The sequence below is a fragment of the Oryzias latipes genome, chromosome 1 (assembly GCF_053564925.1).
Source record: "Oryzias latipes strain Hd-rR chromosome 1, Olatipes_Hd-rR_3.1".
Classification (NCBI taxonomy): domain Eukaryota; kingdom Metazoa; phylum Chordata; class Actinopteri; order Beloniformes; family Adrianichthyidae; genus Oryzias; species Oryzias latipes.
Genome location: NC_136237.1, coordinates 41,719,537 through 41,745,229, shown reverse-complemented (window position 1 = coordinate 41,745,229; position 25,693 = coordinate 41,719,537). Strand labels below are relative to the sequence as shown.

General features: G+C 43.1%; 3 protein-coding genes across 4 annotated transcripts; 1 reads left to right on the top strand and 2 right to left on the bottom strand.

Moving 5' to 3' along the window:
* Nucleotides 1-527: 527 nt before the first annotated feature.
* On the bottom strand, nucleotides 528-3,946 carry acta1a (actin alpha 1, skeletal muscle a). The gene is made up of 7 exons (XM_004065488.5): nucleotides 3,690-3,946; nucleotides 2,542-2,681; nucleotides 2,132-2,456; nucleotides 1,530-1,691; nucleotides 1,265-1,456; nucleotides 999-1,180; nucleotides 528-912 (listed from the first exon to the last, which is right to left on the bottom strand). Exons 2-7 carry the CDS (start codon nucleotides 2,668-2,670, stop codon nucleotides 769-771), a joined length of 1,134 nt encoding a protein of 377 aa, XP_004065536.1. The 5' UTR covers nucleotides 2,671-2,681; nucleotides 3,690-3,946; the 3' UTR covers nucleotides 528-768.
* A 2,914-nt stretch (nucleotides 3,947-6,860) lies between these two features.
* nup133 (nucleoporin 133) lies at nucleotides 6,861-18,999 on the bottom strand. The gene is made up of 25 exons (XM_023956223.2): nucleotides 18,725-18,999; nucleotides 17,419-17,534; nucleotides 17,226-17,329; nucleotides 16,904-17,137; nucleotides 16,638-16,808; nucleotides 16,405-16,560; nucleotides 15,607-15,677; nucleotides 15,227-15,374; nucleotides 14,986-15,136; nucleotides 14,322-14,476; nucleotides 14,049-14,140; nucleotides 13,098-13,261; nucleotides 12,916-13,010; nucleotides 12,461-12,685; nucleotides 12,259-12,381; nucleotides 12,094-12,193; nucleotides 11,755-12,018; nucleotides 11,516-11,649; nucleotides 9,990-10,148; nucleotides 9,398-9,533; nucleotides 8,426-8,544; nucleotides 8,260-8,340; nucleotides 8,119-8,183; nucleotides 7,942-8,030; nucleotides 6,861-7,073 (listed from the first exon to the last, which is right to left on the bottom strand). Exons 1-25 carry the CDS (start codon nucleotides 18,850-18,852, stop codon nucleotides 6,937-6,939), a joined length of 3,417 nt encoding a protein of 1,138 aa, XP_023811991.1. The 5' UTR covers nucleotides 18,853-18,999; the 3' UTR covers nucleotides 6,861-6,936.
* Nucleotides 19,000-19,831: 832 nt separating this feature from the next.
* taf5l (TAF5-like RNA polymerase II, p300/CBP-associated factor (PCAF)-associated factor) lies at nucleotides 19,832-25,630 on the top strand. 2 transcript variants are annotated; one of them, XM_004085049.5, is made up of 5 exons: nucleotides 19,832-20,016; nucleotides 20,371-20,512; nucleotides 20,605-20,709; nucleotides 21,568-22,328; nucleotides 23,782-25,630. In XM_004085049.5, the coding sequence occupies exons 2-5, from the start codon at nucleotides 20,374-20,376 to the stop codon at nucleotides 24,577-24,579; spliced, it is 1,803 nt and encodes a 600-aa protein (XP_004085097.3). In that variant the 5' UTR covers nucleotides 19,832-20,016; nucleotides 20,371-20,373; the 3' UTR covers nucleotides 24,580-25,630. The 2 variants fall into 2 exon arrangements, with proteins under 2 accessions (XP_004085097.3, XP_023813103.1); XM_023957335.2 differs by having other exon boundaries at nucleotides 19,834-20,016; nucleotides 20,602-20,709.
* The last annotated feature ends 63 nt before the right edge of the window (nucleotides 25,631-25,693 follow it).

Sequence of the window (25,693 nt, the reverse complement as noted above, 5' to 3'; positions counted from 1 at the left end):
AACTAGTTCAAAGCTCTGGTTTATAATACATTAAAACCTAGAACTAGTGTATCTTCGTCATTTGGGGAATTATTTTGAAAAATTGACCCACGTCCGGTGTTTTGCAGTAGTGTTTTCTGCTGCTTTGATTAAAAAAAAAACGATTAAAAAAAAAAAAAAAACTGGCCTAAGACTGAAGGGCTGAAAATAAATGTTCAGAGGAAAACAGACTGTGCAGACTCACTCCTCTCCACCTGAGCACAACAGGTGAAAATTCTAAATATGCTCAGGACCTGACAGACCAGATTTTAACTCCTTAAAGTCTAAGGCCACAACAAAAGGTGTCGTCAGTCAGAATAAAATATTATTCATTTTGTAGATTTATTCTTGCTGGTGAAAATAACACCAGTTTGCACTGATCAAAACATCTGTTAATAAAAATCAATAAAGAAATGGTAGGAGTGCTTCAGAACATGAAATCTGAGGTCATTCTGGGTTTCATGGCTTCAGTTCCAGAACCGTTTACAGATTCACACAGCAGCCGCGCATCAGTTCATACTTTGGTTTATTTTGATGATTCATTTGGTCTTTTATTCTGACAGTCCGAGCTGGACCGCGTCGTACCTCGAAGCTCATGCACAGAAAAGGATTTACATTCAAAACATGACAAATATACGGAATAAATAAGTTATTTACAAGTTGAAAATACGCCCCCTGCTGCTGGAAAACAAATGTCACGCTGGGAGATGCAGCCGGGTCACAGTCCTACAGGTCTGACGGTTCTGACAGTTAGAAGCACTTGCGGTGGACGATGCTCGGGCCGGCCTCGTCGTACTCCTGCTTGCTGATCCACATCTGCTGAAAGGTGGAGAGGGAGGCCAGGATGGAGCCACCGATCCAGACGGAGTATTTACGCTCAGGAGGGGCAATGATCTGCACGGGGGGAGGAAAAGCACACGTTTGGGTTCCAGAAAACGCCTTGGATGGCAGAACTTCGTCTCTTGGTTGGGCAGGCGTACCTTGATCTTCATGGTGCTGGGAGCCAGAGCCGTGATCTCCTTCTGCATGCGGTCAGCGATACCCGGGTACATGGTGGTGCCGCCGGAGAGCACGTTGTTGGCGTACAGGTCCTTACGGATGTCGATGTCACACTTCATGATGCTGTTGTAGGCGGTCTCATGGATGCCGGCGGACTCCATACCTGCTCCGGTGCACAGCAGAGAAACAGAGTTAGGTCAATGATGAGAAGATGGAACCAGAAAGATCAAGAGAAGGAGGTTCTGACCGATGAAAGACGGCTGGAACAGAGTTTCAGGACAGCGGAAGCGCTCGTTGCCGATGGTGATGACCTGACCGTCTGGAAGCTCGTAGCTCTTCTCCAGGGAGGAGGAGGAGGCTGCCGTGGCCATCTCGTTCTCAAAGTCCAGAGCTACGTAGCAAAGTTTCTCTTTGATGTCGCGCACGATCTCACGCTCCGCTGGGAAGAAGCAGGCGGACGTTAGGGTCGTCTCAGCAACGTTCAGAAACTCACTTTGGGTTCGAGCGATCACCTGTTGTGACGAAGGAGTAACCGCGCTCAGTCAGGATCTTCATCAGGTAGTCTGTCAGATCCCGGCCTGCCAGGTCCAGGCGCATGATGGCGTGCGGCAGAGCGTAGCCCTCGTAGATGGGGACATTGTGGGTCACGCCGTCACCAGAGTCCAGAACGATACCTGAGGGTCCAACAAAGAGGTAAGGCCTTAGTCACATGCACCTATACGAGGGGTTAACCCGTACGGGTGCTGCAGGTTTTTGGGTTGTCCAAGTCCGTGGAAGGTCCTATGAGGAGTCAGCATCCACCTGAAAGGACAGCGGGGGCTAAGGCCCAAAACTACACACCAGCGTTGCCGGGAATCCAAATAAAGACACTGTTCCTGTGACTCATTCTGACTCTGAAACAACTTCTCATCAAAATGTCTTCAGGACGAATAGTTTAAAGCCACAAACATTACAGATTTTTTGAAGAAAAGTTCTCCCGACATGCAGCTCATCCTTGACTTTTTCACCCAAGTCTATAAAATGTATCCCTTAACCCCTTATGACCAGAGCTGTGGCTCCAGTGGCGACATTCTTTTGACGATCTCTCAGGTGTTAACGCGGATCCTGGACTCACCTGTGGTTCGGCCGGAGGCGTAGAGCGACAGAACGGCCTGGATGGCCACGTACATGGCAGGAACGTTGAAGGTCTCAAACATGATCTGGGTCATTTTCTCCCTGTTGGCTTTGGGGTTGAGGGGGGCCTCCGTCAGCAGGGTGGGGTGCTCCTCGGGGGCCACGCGCAGCTCGTTGTAGAAGGTGTGATGCCAGATCTTCTCCATGTCGTCCCAGTTGGTGATGATGCCGTGCTCGATGGGGTACTTCAGGGTCAGGATGCCCCTCTTGCTCTGAGCCTCGTCACCCACGTAGGAGTCTTTCTGACCCATGCCGACCATCACGCCCTGAAGGGGGGGAGAGCAGGTGAGCTCAGCCTGTGGGTGGACATGGATTTGATCCTTCTGGTTTGAGCTTTGTGCTGGGTTCTACCTGGTGGCGGGGACGGCCCACGATGGAGGGGAAGACGGCCCTGGGGGCATCGTCGCCGGCGAAGCCAGCCTTCACCAGCCCTGAGCCGTTATCGCACACGAGGGCCGTGGTCTCATCGTCGTCGCACATGTCTGCAGACTCTGGAGGAGGAAAGATGGTGATGCTTCAGCAGGAAGAGCTAAACCTGACCCACCAAACACGGGACATCTGCTCAGACAAATCTAGTTTTAAACAGAATTTCTTGTCTAGATAACACACAAACCTTGTGACATATTTAAGATATAAATAACTGGTTATTACTATGCTATCAGTTACAAAAAAACCTTTAAAGTTACTCTTAATTAATGCCCTTTTGGTTTTAAATAAGGCAACCTGTGTGGCTGATGATACAAAGCAGAGCAACACAAAGTAAACTTTGCTCTACTTAAACCGTCTCAGCCATAATAAACATTCATTTGAGCCCAGCAATATTCTCTGTGTGTTTATAATGAATCCAGAGGGACTTTAATCAATGGAAACGGCAGTAATCAGCCGCTGATGGAACGCAGTTTGTTTTCAGTAATGATGCGTTCAAAGACTCAATTTTAACTCCGTCATTACAATCGAAGGGCTCCAGACTTCAGGTATAGAAAACGTAAAATTAAAGGGTTGTTTATTTTTCTAAATAAATATTAAGTCTGTACAATTATAATTAAACCACGAGTCACTAAAAATTAATTTGCGCTCCGTTCGACTTAAGCACGAAAATGATTTGGCTAACTTTAAATACAAAACAAAACACTTAGAGTAATGTATCTCCCAAGCAAACCAACAAGATATAAAGTCTACATAAAGACTTTTCCAGATTTTAAAACACATAAAGATGTGTTTTTCAACTTGAATATAATAATTTTCCTCTGTCTTTGATTGAATTGAATATACTTCTTGAAAATTCCGACAGCACCCGAAGGCACCAATTCTGCCTCTCCGCCCAACCGATTAAGTTGAACTAAAACAGCCTTCAGTTCTGCCAGCATCCATTAGTTAACCACTTTGCCAGGATTATTCTCCATCTGTCCCGTCACTCATCCTCACAGGAACCATTAACCCCAATTATTGATGCTCCCTCATTTCCTCCAGTCTCCAATCGGTTCATCCAAGCCGCTTACCTCCGTTTGCCTCCGGCTGTCGGTGAGGAAATCAAGCGCTGCTGGTGTAGCCAGGTGACGGCGGTGACATCCCGACAACGCCGGGGTCCTTATATACGCCTTCCCCTCCATTCCAGCCCGGATTCCTTCCCTTTTCCTTCGCTGCAGACAGCTGTCAGGAATGTCCGAAGATCCGGCAGGAATTCAGCCGCCCTTCCTCCATATTTGGTCGCGCGCGGGGGTCACCGCGTGTTTGGAGAGGGAGCCCGCGCGCCAACAGGGACTTATATGGGAAGGATGACACAACCACGCAGGCGCGAGCGCACGAGCCCGTTTATGGAGAGGGACCGGGCTAACCGTTATCGTCGCGTGCGGTGTCCCACACTCCTCGTCCTATAGTTTAACAAAGATGTCGGTTAGTTTTACGGTTTTTCGAACGGTTTTTAGTTTTAAACTCTGTGGTCCCCCCCCCCCCCCCACCATTTTTGTAGTTGTTATTTATGTTTTGTTGATCGACAAAAAAATTATTGAATTTTAAAATGTATCGTTGAAAAAGTAAATTTTACGTGAAATACCGAATAAATTAAAGTCGAAAATGTGTGGGAATGCAGAAGCTTTTGACATGTCAATAAAGAGATAAAAACAAGAGGAACGGACTACATTAAAACAAACAAAACATTAAAAATAAAAACAAATGGTCAGTCTAAAAAACTATAAATAACAAATAATAAACTAACAATTACATGGCACTCAAACTTAAAGTCTGTCATTTAAGTTTTACCTGGGACATTGTATTTTAATGGATGTTAGATTTAATTGGAATTCACAACACAACATATTTTACTGACAATCACTCTTGTTTGGGGATTTAAAATAGAAAAATAAAACAAATATGTTGCTTAATGTATTTCCTCAACACGTTACCATTTTTATTTTTGAAATTAAGTGTTCAAAGTAGCGCCATCTAAATTTCCAGTATTCACTTATCCCTGTTTCTGCAACGACTCCATTGTTTTAGGCCTTCTCCTGTTTATGAGGGGGTCAGAAACGCCATCAAGCCTTTATGAATGGAATGTAAAGTGGTTTCAATGCATAGTATATACTCTTAATTTATTGACTTGCTATGAACAGTGCATTTAAATAAATATTTGCTGCATTTATTCAGATGACATCTAACAAACACAGGTAGAAAAAAATCAGTTTTGTTACAAAACAGTTTACAAACTTCAAACATTACCTGAGCAAGCAGGTAAAAGCAGGTAAAAGCTTGTAGACACTATCAGTCCTCAGATTATTATAGAAGTCAGAACAGGAGACAGTAAATCAAATTAGCCGTTTAGCTTTTGCCCCAAAAGTTTGGTGTTCTTGATCTAATGGAAACAAGTGCAGTTTTGGGTTTGCAGTGAAAATATACAACTCTGACTTTAAGCAAAAAAACAGAAAAAACAAAACACTTTTTTCAGTTCCATGTGAAAATAAATGAGAATTTGGACCAAACGGTTCTTGCAGACATTTTTGCTGATTGTTTAGGTTTACAAATGTAGTTTGATTGGATTTGATTCCCTTTTAATAAACATGATGAAAAAAGTGATAAAGTGCTCACAAAAATGAGTATAAGAAAAAAAAAAACGTATATATTCCGACACCCAATCTTATACTTTTACATATTAAACATATTATTTATGGGAAGAAGACTAATTATAAGAAAAATGGAAAACGCATCAAAATAACATCATGAAGTTTGTTCATTTTTCCGTTAAGAATCTCATTTTCTTATTTATACGTCTCCACATTTTTTTGTGTGATGATTATTTTTTTATTGTGTAACATTTTTACTAATTTTTGATATTTTGAAACCATGTTATTTCACAACCTCACCACACAGACACAAATGCACAGACGTTTTGGGTTGTCCATAGAAATGTTGTCATTTTTCTTTCTCAGTAAATATTCTCTGTCCTTAAACAGTTTCTGCTTTGTGGAATTACTTTTATTTTTAGCTTCATGAATTATTTGCATTGTATTATATTGTATTAGAGTTTTAACTTTTAGTAATTTTGATATATTGAATTGTTAAGACTTATGGAATATTAAAACTAAGATATGAAAAACAAAATAAAAAAGCTAAAAATGTAGCTGTACTCAATATATTAATATATTCGTATTAAAAGTTTATTGGATAAAATATGATGACAAATGTTCACAAAAAGGCTTTAATCTAAATAAAGAACTTCACACTACTACAGAGTAGCAGAGGGAAGTAAGTTAAAGTCACAAAAAAGCTGATAATCTGATTAAAATCTGAATATCTGCAGAGCAGCTGACAGAAATCCTCACTCATGTTTCTAAAACAAGCAGCTCAGGACCTCCAGACAGCTGCAGACGGACTAAAAGGCCTGCAGTGTTTATCCAACTGTTCTCTGGAGCCCACAGAGGTGTCAGGATTCACAGACGCTGAGCGTGCTCCAAAACAGAACCCGACCGGGACCAGAACCAAGTCATGGATCTAGAACGCCTCATTAAAACCAAACCTACAGGAAAACAATCATTTCATCTGAGAAAGATGCTCTTCTTAGTTTCCAGAACAAATCATTTGATGTGAACAATCATGAAGAAAGACAAAGTAATGGATCAGATTAAAAACAATCTACTACTTTTATAAAAACCTAAAGTTAAAAAAAAAGGTTTCATGATAAAAGTCTGCATTATATACACTGATCATACATGATATCACTCCAAAAAAAGATGTCAGTGTTTCTCATTAAATATAAACAATAGAGGAAAACAAGAACAGGAACACCACTTCAAGTTTTTATTATAAACTCTCCTCCTGTCATTTTTGTCAGCTTGCATGAAGCACAGAGCTGTTTTTTTCTAGATTAAGGCTTCTTAGGCAGATTACATTTGTCAGGATTGATGATTAATCCAACCTGCTTTCCGTAGTTTCAATCATCTGCAGCTTTTCCAGCAGAGGATCTCAGCTAGAGCACCAGAGTCGACTTATTTATAGACGAGATCTGCTCCACGTCAGCCGACGGCAGAAAGCCCTGAATGATGCAGCGAAGCGTCTGGAGATCTTCAGAGTCCAGAGATAAAAAAGGCTTTAAGGTTTCACTTTTGACTTCCTGGGAATTGAATAGAGGAGTTTTAGGAAGTGCGACTTATGGAAAACAGAACAAACGTCACTGTAGGTGCAGGAATACAAACGCGTTTATTTAGAAAAGAGCATTTCAAAACAGGGGAGAGAAAAGTCAAAGCTGTGCTGCCGTCACATCTGAGCCTGCAGGTAATGTTCATAATTGGCTCGAAGGACAAACTCAAAGTACGGTTTGGTCTTCAAACTGCTCAGCTCGTCCAGATCCAGCAGCTCCTTGACGTCAGGCAGGTACGTCTGCAGAGAAACACCTGAGAAAAAAACAACGAAAGGTTAGTTTGACAGAACTTCATAAACCTCCACAGAGACGCGCTGGGACTTTGTCTGAAGCCGTGACGGACGGTGTGATGATGTTCCTGGAGCTTGAGGTTCACCTTTAATCTCTCTTTTGTTACAGTTTATATCATCCTTCTCTTTGGTTTGTCATCACTTTTCTTCTATTGGCCCTGACCAGGGAGTTGGCTGCAGTCCCATGGATCTTACATTTCTGAATAATAGCTTCAACTGTAGTCACAGGAACATAAGGCTGCTTGAAAATGATGTAGCCTTTTGCTTTCACATGCTGGTCTGTGATTTTCTTGTTTATGTCCTGAGACGGCCTTTCCCACGTTGAGTGTGGTGCACGCCACGCCACCCTAATGTAGCCCTTTATATAAGGCCACTGACTGATGACAAGACTGTAGACGCCCATGAGGCTAATGAGTGGACTCAACAGTTCCCTTCACATCATTTTCAGTCTCTTCTAGGGGTATCATCCTTTTTGTCCAGGCCTGTTTCATGATTTAGTTTTATATGTATATAATTCCGCTGGTTAAAAAGGAATCTCTGACCTTCATTGGTTAAATTTCATAGAATTTCTGTTTATTATCACTTTTGTCAGATTCAAGTTTTTTCTGTGACCATTGTGAGTTTTGCTTTCATTAACTGAGTGGTGCCAAAAATTTTGTCCTCTTATGTATTTTAGATATTAAACCTTAAGATTTGAAACCATCCTAATCAAACCTGATTAGGATTTTTTCCCTTATTAGTTCAGAGCCAAAAAGCTTTAGGATCCTTTCGTTCATCTCAAGCTGACATTGATACTCCTGTTTTTGTGTTGACCCGATGAGCTTTTCTCACCTTCCTGCATGAGTTTGAGGAGGATCTTGACGAAGATGCTGTCTTTAGCAGCTTCCAGAGGATCATCGTTTCCGTCTGCAGTCGACCAGCTGGAAACAGACAAGTGTGACTAAACGGTAACAGCCAGTGTTTCCGGCGACGCTCCTGTAAGTTACTTCTAAAAAAACATGAACTCACTCGTCCCTCTTGAGAGCTTTGCCAAAGATTTCACATTTTAACGCCTCGATGTCCACGGCGTCCTCCTGCAACACAGCAAATCCTCATGAGTCCACGTTAGAACGGCAATAAAAAAAGAGTTTAAATCAAAGCCGACGTGACCTCTTCCATGTACTGCAGCAGGTCCAGAGCCTTCTTGAAGTCGTACTCGTTGGCTCGTCTGTTGTCGTCGCAGATGTACAGCTGCAGGGGAGACCAAGGAAGCGTTCGACAGGTGAGAAGAAGCCCCGCCTTTCAATGCAAGCTGCGTCCGTGTGTGTGTGTTCACCTGGATGAGGCTGTGAGCGTTGAGCAGAGGCATGGTGTCCGGGTTCTGCTGCTTCTCCTCCAGCAGCTGCCGGGGCAGAGTCTCCTGGTGGAGCAGGAAGCGCTCCTGCTCCACGATCTCTGATCAGACAGAAGAACCACAGCAAATGTGGATTCAAGTGGGCCTCAAGAACCGGCTGGACCGCTGCTAGATGTTCTGAATGGACTTTAAGCCATGTCTTTAATGGAGCCAAGCATCATGTCATTTCTCTTGGTTGTTTATTTTAGGACAGGAAGCAGAGCAGAAGATGCTGAGGTTCTCTTTGGAACCAGGAATGGGACATGAATGGATCCATCAGAGGAACAGATTATAGTCTGGAGATCAGCGCAGGGAAGCAGATGGAGACGTTTGAGAGGAGAAACAGGGAGGATGCTGGGAAAGGATGCTGAGGGTGGAGCTACCAGGAAGGAAGGATGGAAAAAAAAGGATGCAAAGAAAGAAAAAAGAAAGAAAGCATTTACAGAGAAAGAATAAAAGACAAAAAGATGAAAGAAAGGATGAAAAGACGAATGAATGATCGTTAAATAAACTTTATTGTCTGTTCATTAAATAGACAATAAAGTTTTGGTGCCTCCTTTTGCACAAACATCAATTAAATCTTGAAAGAAGGAAGACGTGCATTTATTTTGTTTTTATTCCTCAATAATCATCTATTCATGCCATTTGTTTTGACTGGATGTTCGAGATTAAATGTAATTCAATTAATTTTATTTATTTTCTAAAGCAACTTTCATGAAAATGCTTGACTAAGTTAAATAATTGGTTCAAACTTCCTTAAGTGCATTAAATTTTAAATCTGTGTTTTTATTTGAAGTCAAAATAATGAAAAACAAACATTCAATGTTCTTCATAAACACCATCCATCCATCCATCCATCCATCCATCCATCCATCCATCCATCCATCCAGTTTTTTGTCGTTTGCTTGTGTTTACCGTCCACTTGTTTGTTGATCTGGTCGTCGGGCAGATCTGAGGCCAGCGCCGTCAGCTTACTGAGCGCCAGCAGCGTCTTCTTCTTCACAAAGTAGCGCGTCTCCGCGGTGGCCTGGCTGTACAGCGTCCTGAAGGCCTGCATGGCAGTAGAAGCAGTTTAGGATGGAGGAATAACCTACAAATGATAAATATTTACCCCTTTCTTTCCCAACGTAATTAGGAAAACGTCTAATTCGTTTTTCATTTGTGCTATAAAAAAAACTTTATTTGCAGGTAAAATTTTAAATCCTACATTGACGACTGAAAAAAAGCAGGAATAAAGTGTTTTGAATGGTGGGACCTTAAAGGAGCAATAAGGGCATAAAATAATGTCTGCAGATGTAAAGTTCCTCTACAGATACTGACTCTTGTTTTTTAATTAATGCTTCTTTCATTTAAAGACAGACCTGGTGCTTTTAACTAAGAGGGTCCAATTACTTTATTTCCAGACTAAATCTCCTGATAACTGTGATTCTGAGCTGAGCTGAAGTAAAGTGTCCTGTGCTTGCTGTCGCCGTGCAGCTGCGGGTGTGAGGGGGCAAACGTGGCGTACGCTCTGGTAGTCGTGCACGTGGACGTTGTGGAGCCAGCTCAGGTGCTGGTGGGACTTCAGGAAGCTGGCCAGCTGCTGGTGCTGCGCAGCCGGCTGGGACAGCAGCTTCCCCCTCTTCCCCTTCTCCATGTACCACCGAAACACAAAGTCAGAAAAGTTCTGCAAAGAAAACGAGGAGGAAGAAGATTCATGAAGCGTCCTGACGGTTGGACGCTCAGCTTTCATTCAAGCAACAAGGAGACAAAGTCGCTCCCGAAACTTTTGCCTGAGTTCTGGCAAAGAATTACAAAAAATGGCAACAGATAAATTAATAATCTGTTGAAGCTCCAGAAGGAATTTAAAAATTGGATTTGTTTTTTTTTACTAAGCCATATGATGGAACTGCTGAGAAGGATGCTCCTGTTAGCTGTGGCCTTTTAACCTCTTCACACACAGTTTCTCTCTATACCATTTAATCCTGGACTCCGCCTAATTTAGCATCACCTTGAATGTAAAACAGACTGAAGAATATTTGTTTTACATGACTGGAAATAAATTCAGGTATGAAGGGGTTAAAAAGGCTTCAGAGGCTTTGAGTTTGTAGCAAAAAAAATGCTAATTTATGATAATAAAAAGCATAAAAAACAGAATTCAAAATACTGTTTTTTTATGTGGTTTCTCTTTTGCGAACCAAAGTTGATAAGAAGATAAATTACCCTAAAAAAAAGGTGGAGTAGCAGAAAAACAGAGATTTAGAATTTTAAAAATACAATCTAATAATAAATAGGCTTAAAAGAGATTTGTATTTCTTTTGTTTTCTTCCTATTAGGCATTTATTTGTAGATTTCAGTCTTTTTTAAATCTGGATGTATTTATTCTATACATTAGCTACACCTTTTTCCTTCTGTTCCATCTCTGTTTTAGTTTCCTTTTCAGATTTTATTATTCTGCATATTTTTATGAAGCTTTTTTTCAGGATAATTTAGCTTCTCGTCAACTTTCCTTTTTATACATATTTTTTTACTATTGAGTTTCCTTAAGCATTTTTTATTATTCTGAATTCTCTTTTTTCTTTCTTTAACAAATTTTAACATGTTTTTTTTTTTTGGCTGTAAACCCAAAGAGAAAAACATTAAAAACCTTTTAAAATATGTACATAGGTCTCAAACAGCAGAGATATACCAGTAATACTTTGAGGGTGCTAAAACAAAAAAAATGAGTTGAATAAACGTTTCTCCCTTAAACACCAGCGATGTCAAACACGTTCAGAGACATATCGTAACTTATTGATTGTTAACGTGATCGACACGAATCAGCGGATTCTGAAACGGAGAAAAGCGGTTTGCACTGTTTTGCAACACGTTACGTTCGCCGCTTTTCTCCACTTCACAATCGAGGCGGAGAATCAGAATTAACTAAACGCTTGAAAAGATACAGCCGTCGATAGACACTGGAGTTTAAGCTCTGGTGTTCAAGGGGTTCAGATCAGGAAAACGTGAGAAAAAAATCCCATCAGACACCATGAAGTATTAGCGCCTTTCAGGTACCTGATCTGCAAACTTGGCCATGTAGTGCTGCAGGCGGTTCTGGTTGTCGGTCTGCTCGCACATCTGGACCAGGATGTCAAAGTCGCAGTATTTCTCTGCCAGCGCTGCCACCCACTGGTACTGACCCAGCTCCACTGCAACACAGCATCCTGTCAGCTGCTGACTGTGTCTGATAAAAACATGGCGGTCTCACAGGAGCGTGCACGATGTCGGGACGCCGCCCCTCCACGGAGACTCACGCAGCGGGGAGAGCAGCTCGGAGCGGCGCTGGCTGTACTCCATCTCCAGGCTGTTGTAGCGCTCCTGCTGGGCTCCTGCGGGCCTCGGCTGCTGCAGGGAGGTCAGCTGGGCCACGTAGCTGCTCAGGTAGATGTCCAACAGCGCCACCAGCTGCTCACAGAGGGAGCTGCGCAGCTGGGAGTCGGCGTGCGGGTACACCGAGGACAGGACGATGTTGTGCTGGCGGGAAATGACGGAGCGGACGCCTCCGATGCCGCCTGACGCTGGAGAAAAACAAAAGTGTTTTTCCAACGTCAGCTCCTCAGGGTTAAACGAGGTCAACACTGAAAGGGACTCACCTGTCCAGGGGATGTACTCCGGCTCCACTGCAGCTCTTTCAGGGGCTCTGTACATGGAAGCCTTGGTGTTTCTATACTGACACGCAGCCTGCAGCATGTCCTGCACACAGACACGCATCAGCGGGCTGCACGGAACACCCGTTTGGTCTTTGGCGCCACGTTTACCTTGATGATGCTGTTAACTATCAGCACCACTTCAGCCCACTGCACAGAGTCAACCGGGTACTCCTTCAGACTCCGCTCCTCCTCCTCCAGCAGGCAATCGAACACCGAGGAGATCTGAGACACCTGGGAAAGCGCCGACACAACAATGAAGGAGCCGCCCCGCCGCCAAACCTCACAGTGACGACGCGGCGGCGGCAGGCACCTCTCTGAAGAAGACGTCGGCCGGAGTGAGGCTGGGCGGGATGGAGGTGCCGCTCCTCTGCAGGGCCGCGCTGATGGCCCGGTTCACCAGCTCGCCGTGCTTGGTGTGGTGGTTCTTCAGGACCATGGCGGCCATCAGCTTCTCGGCATGCTCGCACAGCAGCAGACGCGTTGCCATGGGGCTCGAACGCACCGTCACCTGGGTGAGGCGGTCCAGAAGACCCACCTGGACGGAAAGGAGGAAGAAAACATTTTCTTCTCTGACGTGGATTTCTGGATCAAATCTACCGAGTTCCATGTCTGCCATTGTTATCAAAGAAACAGCTACAGAAATATGGAAATCTTTCGTAGTTTGAGAAAAAAGTTTTCACTAAATGACATAAAGATGAGGCCTTTAAGAAGAATCCTTTCTTTGACATATAAACATGAGAAATGACGTCATCTTTCAGGCTTTACCTGCAGCAGGAAGTCCATGAAGCAGCCGTGAGCTTTCATCTTGTCCTCCAGTTGGTGAACGATGATCAGAGACATGAGAGGGAAGCCGGCGCTCTCTGAAACAACCACAAACGAGGGGAAATGAAAAGTTCAGAAGTGGTCAGGGACTAAAGTCACTTTGGTCCAGCTCGTCTTCTCCTCACCATCTGGGACGGACTCGGCCCAGCGGGGGTCTGAAGCCGGGTAATCGTCCACCAGCTCCAGGTTGATCTGAGTCACGATGGCGTCCAGCTCCGCCCCCTCCTCTGCATCGCCGTCGGCAGGGAAGAGCTCGTCTATGACCGTCTGAGCTCCAACCAGGTCGTTCCTGAAGGAAAAAAGACCATCTTTGTCGTTAAGTCTAGTTCTTTTGGAGAGGTGGATCTAAATGTCAGGGGATTTGTAAAAAAATAAACTATAAAGACACTAAACTCTCTAAATCACAGCCAGCCTGCAGATCTCAGCTAATCTTTATGTTTTCTATCAGTTCTTTAAACTTTCAGTTTAAAATTCTTTCCAGCCGAATTTATATTAATATTATTTGTTATTGTTGTTTGAACTCTGTTGTTAAGAATTATTCTTTTATTTTCACTTTTGCCATTTGCATGTTAAAAATAAATGAATTTATGGTGAACTCAACCTCAATACAACTTTAGTTTTGGTCTTTGGACAGAAAACTAAAAAAGGTCATTCTAGGTTATAGTTTTTAACATTATTAGCATCTTATTCAGCCAAACCTTAAGTTTTTCTTATATTTAAAACCTAAAAACTAAAATTCAAGTTGTTTGTTTTAACTGGAGGCACCAGCGTGGATCCATATGAATGAAGTCACACATGAGCTTTTAAGTAAAAGCAGAAGCATCATAAAAGTCGATGAACTCAGGTCAGGAAAATTTCAGACATTTTAAAGATTGAAAAAAAAAAAAAATAAACACAGTTGACATAAAATAAAGTTTAGACTTAGCTTTCTCCAGCTTTTATTTTGAAATAAATCTTTTTTTTACTCAGATCTACAGCATGCTGACCTGAAACACGTCTGAAGGTGTTATAGGAATCTGGGGAAATAAGTCTAACTCCAGTTTGCAGAGACAGTCAATAGTTTTTACTCGCCGTACCGACAGAACTGCAGGAAGGCGGCCTTCAGCAGTTTGGTTTTGTCATCCTGAGCCACAAGCTCCGCCTTGCTCGGAGTCTCCATGATAGAAACCTTCAAAACAAAATAAATTCTGGTCATTTCAGTCTTCTGGCACATCCCAGCAGAGAAGAAGAGTCGGCCTAAATCCACACAGACCTGGAACCGGGCTGACTAAAGCAAGCTCTCGGGAGGAACGGAGAACTGGTGAATCGGATCAGGTTCTGGTTCTGCTCTGATCGTTTTTAAGTCTTACCTCCGGAGCTGCAGCCAGAGACGAGCACAGCGAGTCCTCCATGGTCTCCGGCAGGATGGAGGCGCTCTCTCTGGCCACCACCGCCAACAGGCCGCTGTTCTGGGAGAAAAACACCGGCAGGTCGGCGCAGCAGCCCCCGCCACGCACACCGTCACCTGTCCAAGGGGGGAAGGGGCCGTTTTTGTGTAGTTAAAACAAATGTAGCACCAAAATTCTGCATCAGGAGGTGACTTTACAAGACTATCTGAGCACAAGATGAGCTGCAGAAGCCTGACAAGTGAAGCTGCTAAAAGTATGATCATGATAACGTGAATATTTAAAGCAAAATTTGAAAAAATGTTCCCAAAGGAAACCCAGAAAGAGAAAAAATTTAATTTAAATCATCTACAAGACAGCTAATATATGATATAGCTACAAGACAAAAATCAGAAATTAGTCTCAAGCTCTTCAATTCATTTATAGAATAATAAAGACAAAAAATTCTAACGTAGATTTTGATTTTAAACAAAAAAATAAGGAATTTTCAAAAGACAAGTGACGGAGCTGAAACGTCTGCAGATCTTTGCGGTTTGATTGAAAAACATCTTAACCAGCAAACATTTTAGGTTCCCTTAGAATCTAAAACCCTTGAGAGCAAAGGCATCAAATGACGGCATCGTTTCACCTGGAGAGCTGAAGCTGAGTTTCTCGTCAGGTACGGCGGCCCTGTTGGTGCCCGTGGAGCAGGCGAACACCAGCTCCTCGTTGTACAAGAAGGCGGTGAAGCCAGGAGAGCGCGGCAACAGGAAGCGGGTGGCCTGCAGCGCCGCCTCGCTCTGAGGAGACGTCGGGTTTCAGGAAGAGGGAGAAAGTCTTCAGGTGTGGATGACAAGAACGGGTTGTGGACGAAAAACTGCACGCTTTACCTGGAAAGGACAGGAGTACTTGGTCACCTCCACACTGAACTGGTCAGAGATGGAGGCGCCGTCGTCCTGCAGTGTGATGAGGCAGAAGTAGACGAGGCAGGGGGAGTCCGCCGGGTGCCAGGCGGCAGCTAGGATCACCAAACCGGCTCTGAAGGCAAACACAACGGGAAAGAGTGAGGCTCTGACCAAAATCCAGGAGGAACCGACTTTGACTGCATTAAGAAACGCAGAACGCATCCCAGCGGTTCCTCCAGAACATTTACAGGATTTCTGAAATAACTGAAGCTTCAAAGGTTGGATTTCCCTCTAAACGTCTTTAAAAAAGAAAAAGAAAAAGGGGGGTTTGAGGTTTTACGTTTTCAACAAACAAACATCCTTACTGGCTGAGCTTCATGTCCAGATAGTCCACGTTTGCTCCCTCCTTCATCTCCTGGAAGTTACTGTCGGAGCCCTGAAGACGAAATGTAGTCATGATCTCAGTTCTAGGAGTTTTTAAACCTGGTCTGAAACACGCCCGTCTTCGGAAAAAAAACAGGTAATGCTGGCTGGCAGCTTTTTAGTATCGTCAGATGTAGAAGTCTAACTGCAGAATTTAACATGCCAGCGTGTGGTTGAGTTCAAAATCTCAGAGCCAGACGACAAACCTGCCGTTTACAGACGTGATCAGGGGTCCTTCAGTGTGGCGATCAAGATGAGCTTTTTAGTATATTTGTATCAAAACAATAATAAGAGGCTCCCCTAATTTAATTCTTATTTTTCCTTCTTCAGACAAATGTGGGGCAGCGACTCCTCAAACTGGTCACAGAGACACAGAAGCACCACTGAAAGACGCAGCTCCTGCATTAGATGGAGAAGCTCGCCGTACTGTTAGAATCTCTGAATGATCTCATGAAAAATGACATGGAGACACGATTACTGATGATTTTGTAGAGCGCTTCAAAATAAATCAACCTGATCTCTCAGCATCATCCTCGTCTTGCAGTAAATGTGATATTCAGTTGATGCTTCCATGAAGCGACGAGGCTAAAAACTTTGAACAGTAGCTCCTTCCACACAGGCGTCAAGCAGCCAATCTGACACGTGAATCGTGTTCGGCGTCAATGCAGCACAGCGTGACGTATTGCTGTTAGGAAGCTCTGATAACAGCTGCTGGAACTGTGCGTGGAGGTTTGACTGACCCAGATGGAGTCGGTGATGCTTTCGGTCAGAGCTCTGCGGGTGTCCCAGCTGAAGATGTGCCGCTCTGAGCTGTCGTCCACCTCCCACTTGCTCAGGCTGGAGGAGGTCAGCGCGTACAGGCAGCTGGTTTGTTCCACCCACAGCACGCTGTGGAGCTGAGCAGACACAGCAGTGTGAGGCAGACATGCAAGGATTCCTGCAAAAAGATGGAGGGACTCTTAATGGAGCTCACAGTGTCATTGGCTGGCGGGGACAGGATGCCAAACAGGCTAGAGACGCGGCGTCCGATGCCGGACAGCATGCCCTGACCCTGCTGCAGAGCTCGATGCTGCAGCTTCCCAGAGGAATCGGCACTCGTCCTCAGCAGCTGATTCCTGACGGTCGACAAAACGAAGCTTCCACCCTGAGAGCAGCACAGGCCGTGGAGGAAAGAGCATCAAAATCCGTCTGTTTCAGGAGTGAAGCTAAAGATTCAAACCAGGACAAAAGAGTTCTTACTCTGACGGCAACAACAAAGTTGCAGAGATCTCCCAGATCCACATCTGACTCCTTGTAGTTTCCCTCATGGGCCAGACTCGGCCAGAAACGAGCCGATCCTTCTGCCGTCACCGCCAGGACAGAGATGGACTGAACAAGAGCCGTCTCCAGAGGAGCGGCGGAGGTCACGGCCACGAGGTCGGCGGAGTAATCGTACTGACTGCTGGGCAGCTGCAGCTCCTTACAAACGGATAACTGCAGGAAACAGTGTTTAACCCAACATGTCAGAGTCAGAAAGGGTTTGAAACCATCCAGAGTATGTTGTCGAGTTTGTGCGTCACACCTTTGCGACGGCGGTTTGGCAAATCTTCCATATGATCAGACTTTCTCCACAAACCATCCAGGCCCATCCGCTCTCATTCACCTTCACGGAGATGCGCTCATCAGCTGGAGGGGAAAACACCAACAGACTGAGAAAAATGACCCTGAATTACAAAAAAAACCTCCACTCCAGGCAGAGAAGAGGCTTCTCTCACCGTCAGCCATGGTCAGAGCCTCCATCACTTTGACGGGCAGCGAGGAACCGAATGTCTGAACGTCATAGTTGATGGTTTCTGCGGCTGCGTGGCTCTGCACGCGTGTGGGAGTAGACCTGCATGAGAAACACGCCTCACATCAAAACAAAGCAGTCTGGGCGGGACCTTCTGCTCGCCGCATGTGTCACAGAAGTCTGTGGTCTTGCATGAAGACCAAAATGAAAGTATAGAAAAAAAAATACATTTCCTGATCGAATAGACGCGTAATTCCTCAGTCTGAGGGTTACAGCACAAAAAACTATTTATCACTCAAAGAACACGGATAGAAAAACTGATCACAAAAAAGCTGAATAAAACTAACAGCTAAATTAGTTGAATACATTTCTGTTTGAAAAATTAAAAACTAATTAATAACAAAAAACAAACAATGAAACAAAAAAAAAACAAAAAGGAAAATATTTAGTACCTGGTTAGGGTGAGATGTTTTAAAGTTATTTAAAAAACAACAACTTGATTATAAAATATTTAACAGATGTAGTTGAATTTCAATAAATTTCACATATAATGACAAATAAGGCTTTCTTTTCCATATTACATAAAAATCATGAGGACCATTTAAAATATCAGTAAAAGTGAAATATCAAAAATGTAAAAGGATGCTAAAATCCAAAAGTCAATTAAATTTTAAAGCAAATCAAAAAAGAATAATAATGTTATTACAGTTCAGATTCCAAGGTGTCATTTTTAAAACTATTTCTTTCGTTACAAAAACATTTTGCACATAATTTAATGTTTCTAAACCACAATAAGTCTTATTTTCAAAAATGTAAGGCATTTCTACATTTTACAAAACAATTCATGGATTAGAAAATTGACAAAAAGTGTTTTGACTTAATATATATATATTTTTTAACCCAGCCATTAATCTGCTTAAATATAAAAACTTTTGGGAAATCTTTTAAAAGAAACATTTGCTAAAAGTCTTGAATAATTCTGACATGTTTTCCATTCATTTAAAATCAGAAAAAACACACATTTCGGGGGTGACAAAAGAAAAAGAACAAGCATAAATCCTCTGATGGAATCTAAAGTTTTGATGCCCAGTGACTGAAATATCTGAAATAACGAACTTAATGAGTCAGAAATGTCAAATTGTGAATTTCCCCCCACCTGTGCGTCTCCTCTGTAGCAGTAAACTGTGTTTAAGTGTTTGAATCCGGGTCAATTGAACTAAATTACTATATGAAATGTAAAATCAAAAGCCGGGTTTCAAGCAGAATGCCGTTTCTTCGGACAGTCCACTCACCTCGCCGACAGAGGCGTCCTGCGCGGGGAGAACAGCAGGCTGTTGGCCGGCCCAGAGAGGCTCTTCCTCCCGGGGGTTCGGCCCTGCGGCCGGCGACCGGAACCTGGAACAGTTCTGGGGCTAAACATACTTTGTGCCCCCCTGACAGCCCAAAAGCTCCGAAACTGTATTACTAGTTTGTCTCCAAAGCTATTAACGCGATAAAAGAGCAAAAAACAGAAACTGAATCCCTCGAACCAAACACCGCGCGGTACAGTCGCGTGAATAATACGTCATTATAGTCCCGCCCACATATGTATTTTTTTTCAAACTTTATTGAATGTAAAAATTCAATACAAAACAATGTTAAACAGTGAACAACAACAACGAAGGAACAAGCCAGGGGGTTAATACATTTTATGCATATATATTGAAATTAACACACAGATCTAATGTTTTGATGGCGTTCTTATTATCAGAGTTTCTTATTGTCTTAATGTATTGTTTGAACTCATTGATAAAGATTGAGAAATGAGGGGTATGATTCGTAAATTTTGACTTATGAATGTGCCATTTGCATAAAAACAACAAAAGGTTAATGAAGTACAACTGTTCTTTTTTATGAGATGGACAGTGGGTGATGCCAAACATAACATTTTCTAAGTACAGGCGAAAGTCTGGGTCAATGTGGGCGGAAATGAAATGACAAACTTTAGACCAAGAAGTAGTGGAGAAGGGACATGACCAAAATAAATGTACAGCATCTTCAGGGTGTTCTTGACAAAAAGAGCAGGCAACATCAATATCTTCTTTGAACCTTTGCAGATATAGTTTGGTTGGATAGAATTTATGGATTAGTTTGAATGAGATTTCTTTCACTTTATTGGTTAAAAAGTATTTTGCCCACATATGTATATTCTGAAACCACAAAAAAAAAATATATATATATTTATATATATTTTAATTAAAGGTAGAGAACAAGATTGTTGCAAATCAGAGCCTGAAGTTAAAGGGAATCATATAATAGTAACCTTTGTAGAAGGTTGACTTTAAAAACAAGAATTTAGAAACAAGATCCATGTATCTTCGATTTATTAGTTTGTCACCGCCAGGCAGAAGCAATGGAGCGAAGATACATAGCGGCTAGCTAGTTTAGCATTTCGGATGCAAGAACGGGGAGAAGATAGGCGGGTATCCACGATGGGGCGCCACTGTAATTCAGCGGCGTAGTTTTGGCGGACCAACGGCAAACGGGAACACCGGACCATCGTTAAAGAATTATCTGCTCACGGAACGGGACAAAAAGATATGCAGTGAGTAGCATTTTTAGCTGTTAGTGACGAAAAAGCCCGTCACTATTAAGAGCCACCTACTGGCTAATGCTAAATTGACCGGCTAGCTCAGTTTTTTAGTGCAATCCTCCAGAGTAACCACCGGATTATTTAGTCTTTATGCTTCCGATTTTTTAAAACCAAGATCAGAATTTTCAGTCAGTTCTCACGAATTTAAATATTGATTTGGTAAATATTTAGCCACTGGAACTGTTGGGGGCTTTGCTGCTGTAAATAAACATCATCTTCCACAAAAACTGACTCTCAAGTCCCTCATCATTTTATAATTGACTGGATTAAAACAAATATCCCAAAAGTTGTTTGTGGACTTTTCAGGCCATGAAGAGGGTCCGGACTGAGCAGATCCAGTACGCTGTGACCCAGTACCTGAAGAGGCGGCAGTATGTGGACACCGACGGCTCTTTGAAAGGAGCCAAACTGTCTCAGTCTCCAGAGGAGATGGCTGCCAGCCTGACAGGTGAGCTTTCTGCCCTGGTGCAGCTGGAGTTGTGTGAAACATTGAAACGGATCCTTGACTGTCTTTCTGTTCTCTGTCTGATCTGTAAGCAGTGAAAACAGAGTCTGGCTGTGGGAACGTGGTCTCTGCAGCTCCCTGCCAGTCTGACCCACAGCAGTATGAGGCGCAGTTCTCTAGGCTGCACTCCTTTCTATCAGGTATGCATGTGTGGAGTTTTTCCACTGTCAGTCCAGAGATTTTCAGGATTCAAACATAATTAAAAAGTAATTTTCTGGTGTCTTAATGCCGGACGTCAAAAATAGTCCTGCTGCTTATACAGACAATAGGTTTATTTACAAGTTCAGAGCTTTATTTTTAAGGGTAATTTAGTCACAGATAAAATGTCTGGTTTACAAAATTAGGATATTGACGCCTAAAAATATAAAAATTTACGCTTTAAAAAAACTTTCCAAAGCTATTTGTTAGTGTGTGTTGTTGATGTCTGTGATGATTGGGTCTGATGTCTACCACCGTTGTGTTGATTGGTGGGTCTTCAGCTTCCACAGCAAAGCAGTTCTTGATAGAGTTCCATTACTAAGTTATTATTATTTCGCTGACGAGACTGTGTGAGAAAATTGACAGTTACAAACTGATAAGTTGAAGATGTGTGCGGTGCTGCAAATACTGACAAAAGCTGACATGAGGTCTCTAAAGTGTCTCGCTGGGTTACAATTTCTCACACGCGTGAGGTGAAGGTGCTTTTTCTAATAGGAAACATTTCTCACAGCCACTGAGACCCCTGTTTGTTTCATGAAAACATTGTTAAATTGTTTAAATATTTGCTTATTAAAACTTCAATTATCGAATTCAACAAAAAACACACAGGAGTTGATGACTAAAAAGGCCGTTTGGCATAAAATAGTTACGTTTTTCAAAGGGCATGATCCAAACAGCAGGCCTTGCCTCATAAATGTAGAACCACTGAAAAAGGAAAATAAACAGACACAAAAAAATCAGATCACAGAAAGTTTAGTTTTTGAAAAAAATGTCCTGACAAAGTTGTCTCCCTTCTACAGAAACAGAAATATCTTGGGCTCGGGAGGTGAGCGGCATCCTCTATCCGCTCTTTGTTTACCTCCACTTGGATATGGTGCGGTGTGGCCTGAAGGGGGCGGTAGACGGGTTTTACACTCGATTCCATGAAGCCTTTCTTCAGGACGGCGAGCAGCGCGCCGTCATCGAGCAGCTCCGCCATGTTCTCACTGCTCAGGACGTTGCAGCCAACCCCAAACTCCGAGCTTTCCTGGAGCACAAGTATACTGTTCACCTGACAGAGCCGGCCTACAACTACCTGCTGCGCTACCTGCAGAGCGAGGACAACAGCGCCCTCTGCAGGGTGTTTAGCACACACCTGCAGGTGGATGTGGCAGCATTGAGACGCACAGACTATCAGCTTTATGGAGCAGCTGGGGGCTCAGCTACGGCGCCAAACTCCACCACATCGTGGGCGGGGGTGGATGGAGGAGAGGCTGCAGACGGGGTGGAGGTCCCTGTGGGGATCCCACAGAGCGAAGCGGCCTTGGAGGCTCTGCAGGACTGCATCAAGAAAGTCCGCGAAGGCCCGCCCACTCTCACCACCATCTGTTTCTACGCCTTCCACCACACGGAGCAGATGCTGAACACAGCAGAGGTGTCGCCGGACAGCCGGCTGCTGTCCGCGGGCTTTGATCACTCCGCCGTCAAACTGTGGAGCCTCAGAGCGAGGAAGCTGAAGGCCACGCCGCATCAGGTGGACGTGTCGCGCATCCACCTGGCATGTGACGTGCTGGAGGAGGACGTGAGTTAAGCTTTCCTTGTTCTTTGTCATGTCGGATCATCCGTACATCAAGGAGAACTAAGAGCACAAAAATGTTTCTATTTAGTCCAATTCTTTCCTTTTTGCAGCCGTTTTATAGTCCTTAAGTCTAGATCCTAAATACTTCAAATGTAATTGCTGCTGCTAGAAGACATTAATTCTTATTTCAACCAGCTGGTGGTAAACAATGCTCAGTGCAGTCTTTCATGCAAAAGAGGGGAGGTCAGCTTTTATTTTGAAAGCGGAAAGAAAAACTCAATTTTTCTCAGCATTAGTTGAAGGAACCACATTGCTGGTTTTGGGACTAAAATTTAATGTTTCTGTTACAAACTCAGCTCTACCTGTACTGCACTGTCATGTTTATATTTTTAGTATGACTGAATTTACAGAAAATGGAGACAATGAAGTTTGTCATAGGTTTGAAGCATACCATTCACTCTTTTTTTTGGTATAAAGTGGGCAAAAAGAAAGAGAATCTTGTGTTTAGTTTAATAAGGTAAATAAATCCTTCTAGTAAAATATAATCTGGCTTTTGGTGATAATTTGTAAAACTATAGAAAAGGAAATTATAATAATACTCGGAATAATTTGCCATTTATTTTCTTTTGTGATTATATTATTTTTTAATACATTGTTTTTCAGTCAAACATAAATGTTTAGTTATTTAAATGACAGATTTTTGCCCATTGCAAATACTTAGTCACAATTTTACTTTTAAGAGCTAAAAAGATACCTAAACATATTTCTATTTTCATAATAAAATAGCCTTAATGTGTTGAACGTCTCTTAGTGCATGTAGGTTTAAAACAAAAAAACACTGCAGGACAGAGAAGTCTCACTGGGAGAGAAAAAATATTTTTAAAAACACTTAAACCAACGAATCTAAGAGTTTAGAAAGGTAAACAATAAAAATGAGTTTATTTAAACAATATTTACTTCGTACTTCATGTAAGTAATGATGGTTTGTGGGTAGGGCTGCACGATATGAGGAAAACTCGCGATATGCGATATTGGTGATTAATATTGCGATAACGATAAAATTCGCGGTATATAAACAAACAGCAAAATAACCAAAAACATCATTTCCATTTCACTGCAACTGTTAAAAAATTATACTCCAACTTAGGAGTTGCCCCCCTCGTCGACATAGGGGGGGCAAACATCAAACATAAAAGGGCTCATCTGATTGATCAACAACGTAAACGGGTCCTTCCGATTGGTTAAATGCATAAAGGGATTTATTTCATTTGTTCAATATTTCAAGCTACCATGAGATTGTTTTAGCACATTTAAAGGTAACCATTTATTGCGATTTTCGCCGTCTTTTGCGGTATGCATATTGCACAGCTTAATGTCGCGATAACGATAAATTTTCGGCATATTGTGCAGGCCTATTTCTGGGTAAAGCAGCAGTCTGTCTTGTGTTTGTCTCCAGAGGGATGACGAAAACGGCTGTGGAAGTGAGATAAAGACGCTGAGGGGTCACAGCGGTCCAGTGTACCGGACCGCCTTCCTGACCGACAGCTCCGGCCTGCTCTCGTGCTCCGAGGACACCACCATCCGATACTGGGACCTGGGCAGCTTCACCAACACCGTACTGTACCAGGGCCACGCCTACCCGGTGTGGGACGTGGACGTGAGCCCCTGCAGCCTTTACTTTGGCAGCTGCTCTCAGGACCGCACCGCACGCCTGTGGACGTTTTCTCGCACGTACCCTCTGCGGATCTACGCCGGGCACCTCTCTGACGTGGACTGCATTAAATTCCACCCAAACTCCAACTACCTGGCCACGGGCTCCACGGACAAGACGGTCCGGCTGTGGAGCACCCAGCAGGGGGCGTCCGTGCGCCTGTTCACCGGCCACCGCGGCCCTGTGCTGTCGCTGGCGTTCTCCCCCAATGGGAAGTACCTGGCGTCCGCCGGCGAAGACCAGCGCGTGAAGCTGTGGGACTTGGCGTCGGGGACTCTGTTCAAAGACCTGCGCGGACACACGGACAGCGTCACCAGCCTGTCCTTCAGCCCGGACAGCAGCCTGGTGGCTTCCTCCTCCATGGACAACTCCGTCCGGGTGTGGGACATCCGCAGCTCGCACAGCGGGACGCCGGCCGACGGCTCCTCCAGCGAACTGGTGGGGCTCTACAGCGGAAACACCAACAACGTGCTCAACAACCAGTTCATGGCCTGCAACCTCCTGCTGGTGACCGGAACGGCTCAGGAGAAGACGGAGCAGTGAGGCGGACTGAACCAGTTACACTCAGTTTGGGTTAGGAATCCATTTATTTGTTCTTCCCTCCAGGAAACAGATGGAAAGTGTTTAGTTTAATAGTTTAGAGTCTCACTTTTCAGAAGTTTTCTCCATTTCACCCGTTTAGCTGTGATCTGACCAAAACATTTCTGATTTATAAAAATCCTTCATTTGCTTTTCCTACTGTTGATGAAGAAGTTTCTCTTTTGGTAAATGTTTCTATTTTTATGTAAAAAAACACAAACAGTACAACAATCAGTATCCCAAGAACGTTTCTCCTGATCCGAGAAAATTCAGAGAATCAGTTGAGAAAAAATTCTGCTCGTTAAAATTGACTTTGGAAAGAACATGTTGGGTTTTCTCAAACTTTTGGATGTTTATGGTCCGTAGCAGCAGGCACTGCAGGGACCATAGTTTGCTTTATTTTGACAGTAACCAAAAACAGTGTTAAACGTTTCACAATAAAAGCCCCAACAATTAAAGCTTAACTGAAACAATAAAAATATGACACTCATATTATTCTATATTTAAAAATATGCCAATTTATCCTCACAAAAACTGTTTTTGGCCAATTAAGTTAACTGTGGAACGCTGTAAAGAGAAGTTACATAGCACAAAACTAGATGCATAAAAATAAAAGTTTACAACTTTTTGATTAAATTCAATTAGTCTGGTTGAGCAGAAGCTTATAAGATCAGCAGAGACGATGGAGGCTGGTCATAAGTTCACAATCATCGTTCATTCGTTGTCCAAACAATTATTCCAGTTTTCATTGATGTTCTGCATTTTTTTTCTCTGTTTCCACCTGGACTTGACTATCATTTTATTGTCTGAAGAGTGTATATTAATAACAGGATGACTCCTTTCATTTAGTTGCTCAAACAACTTCAAACTTCTCATTAGAAACAGTCTGTCGGTTTCAGGTTTGTTAGATCTGTGTAAAAATGAAAAAGTGTAAATAAGCCTCGTTTGGATTATTTTTGTCTACAAAATATGATTCATAAGAGCTGAAAAATTATAAAGTTCAACAATAATTTGATCTTCCTTTTGTTTGTTTCTCTTTTGTTCCATGAAGTTCAAGCTAGTGCGTCTTGAATGAAAG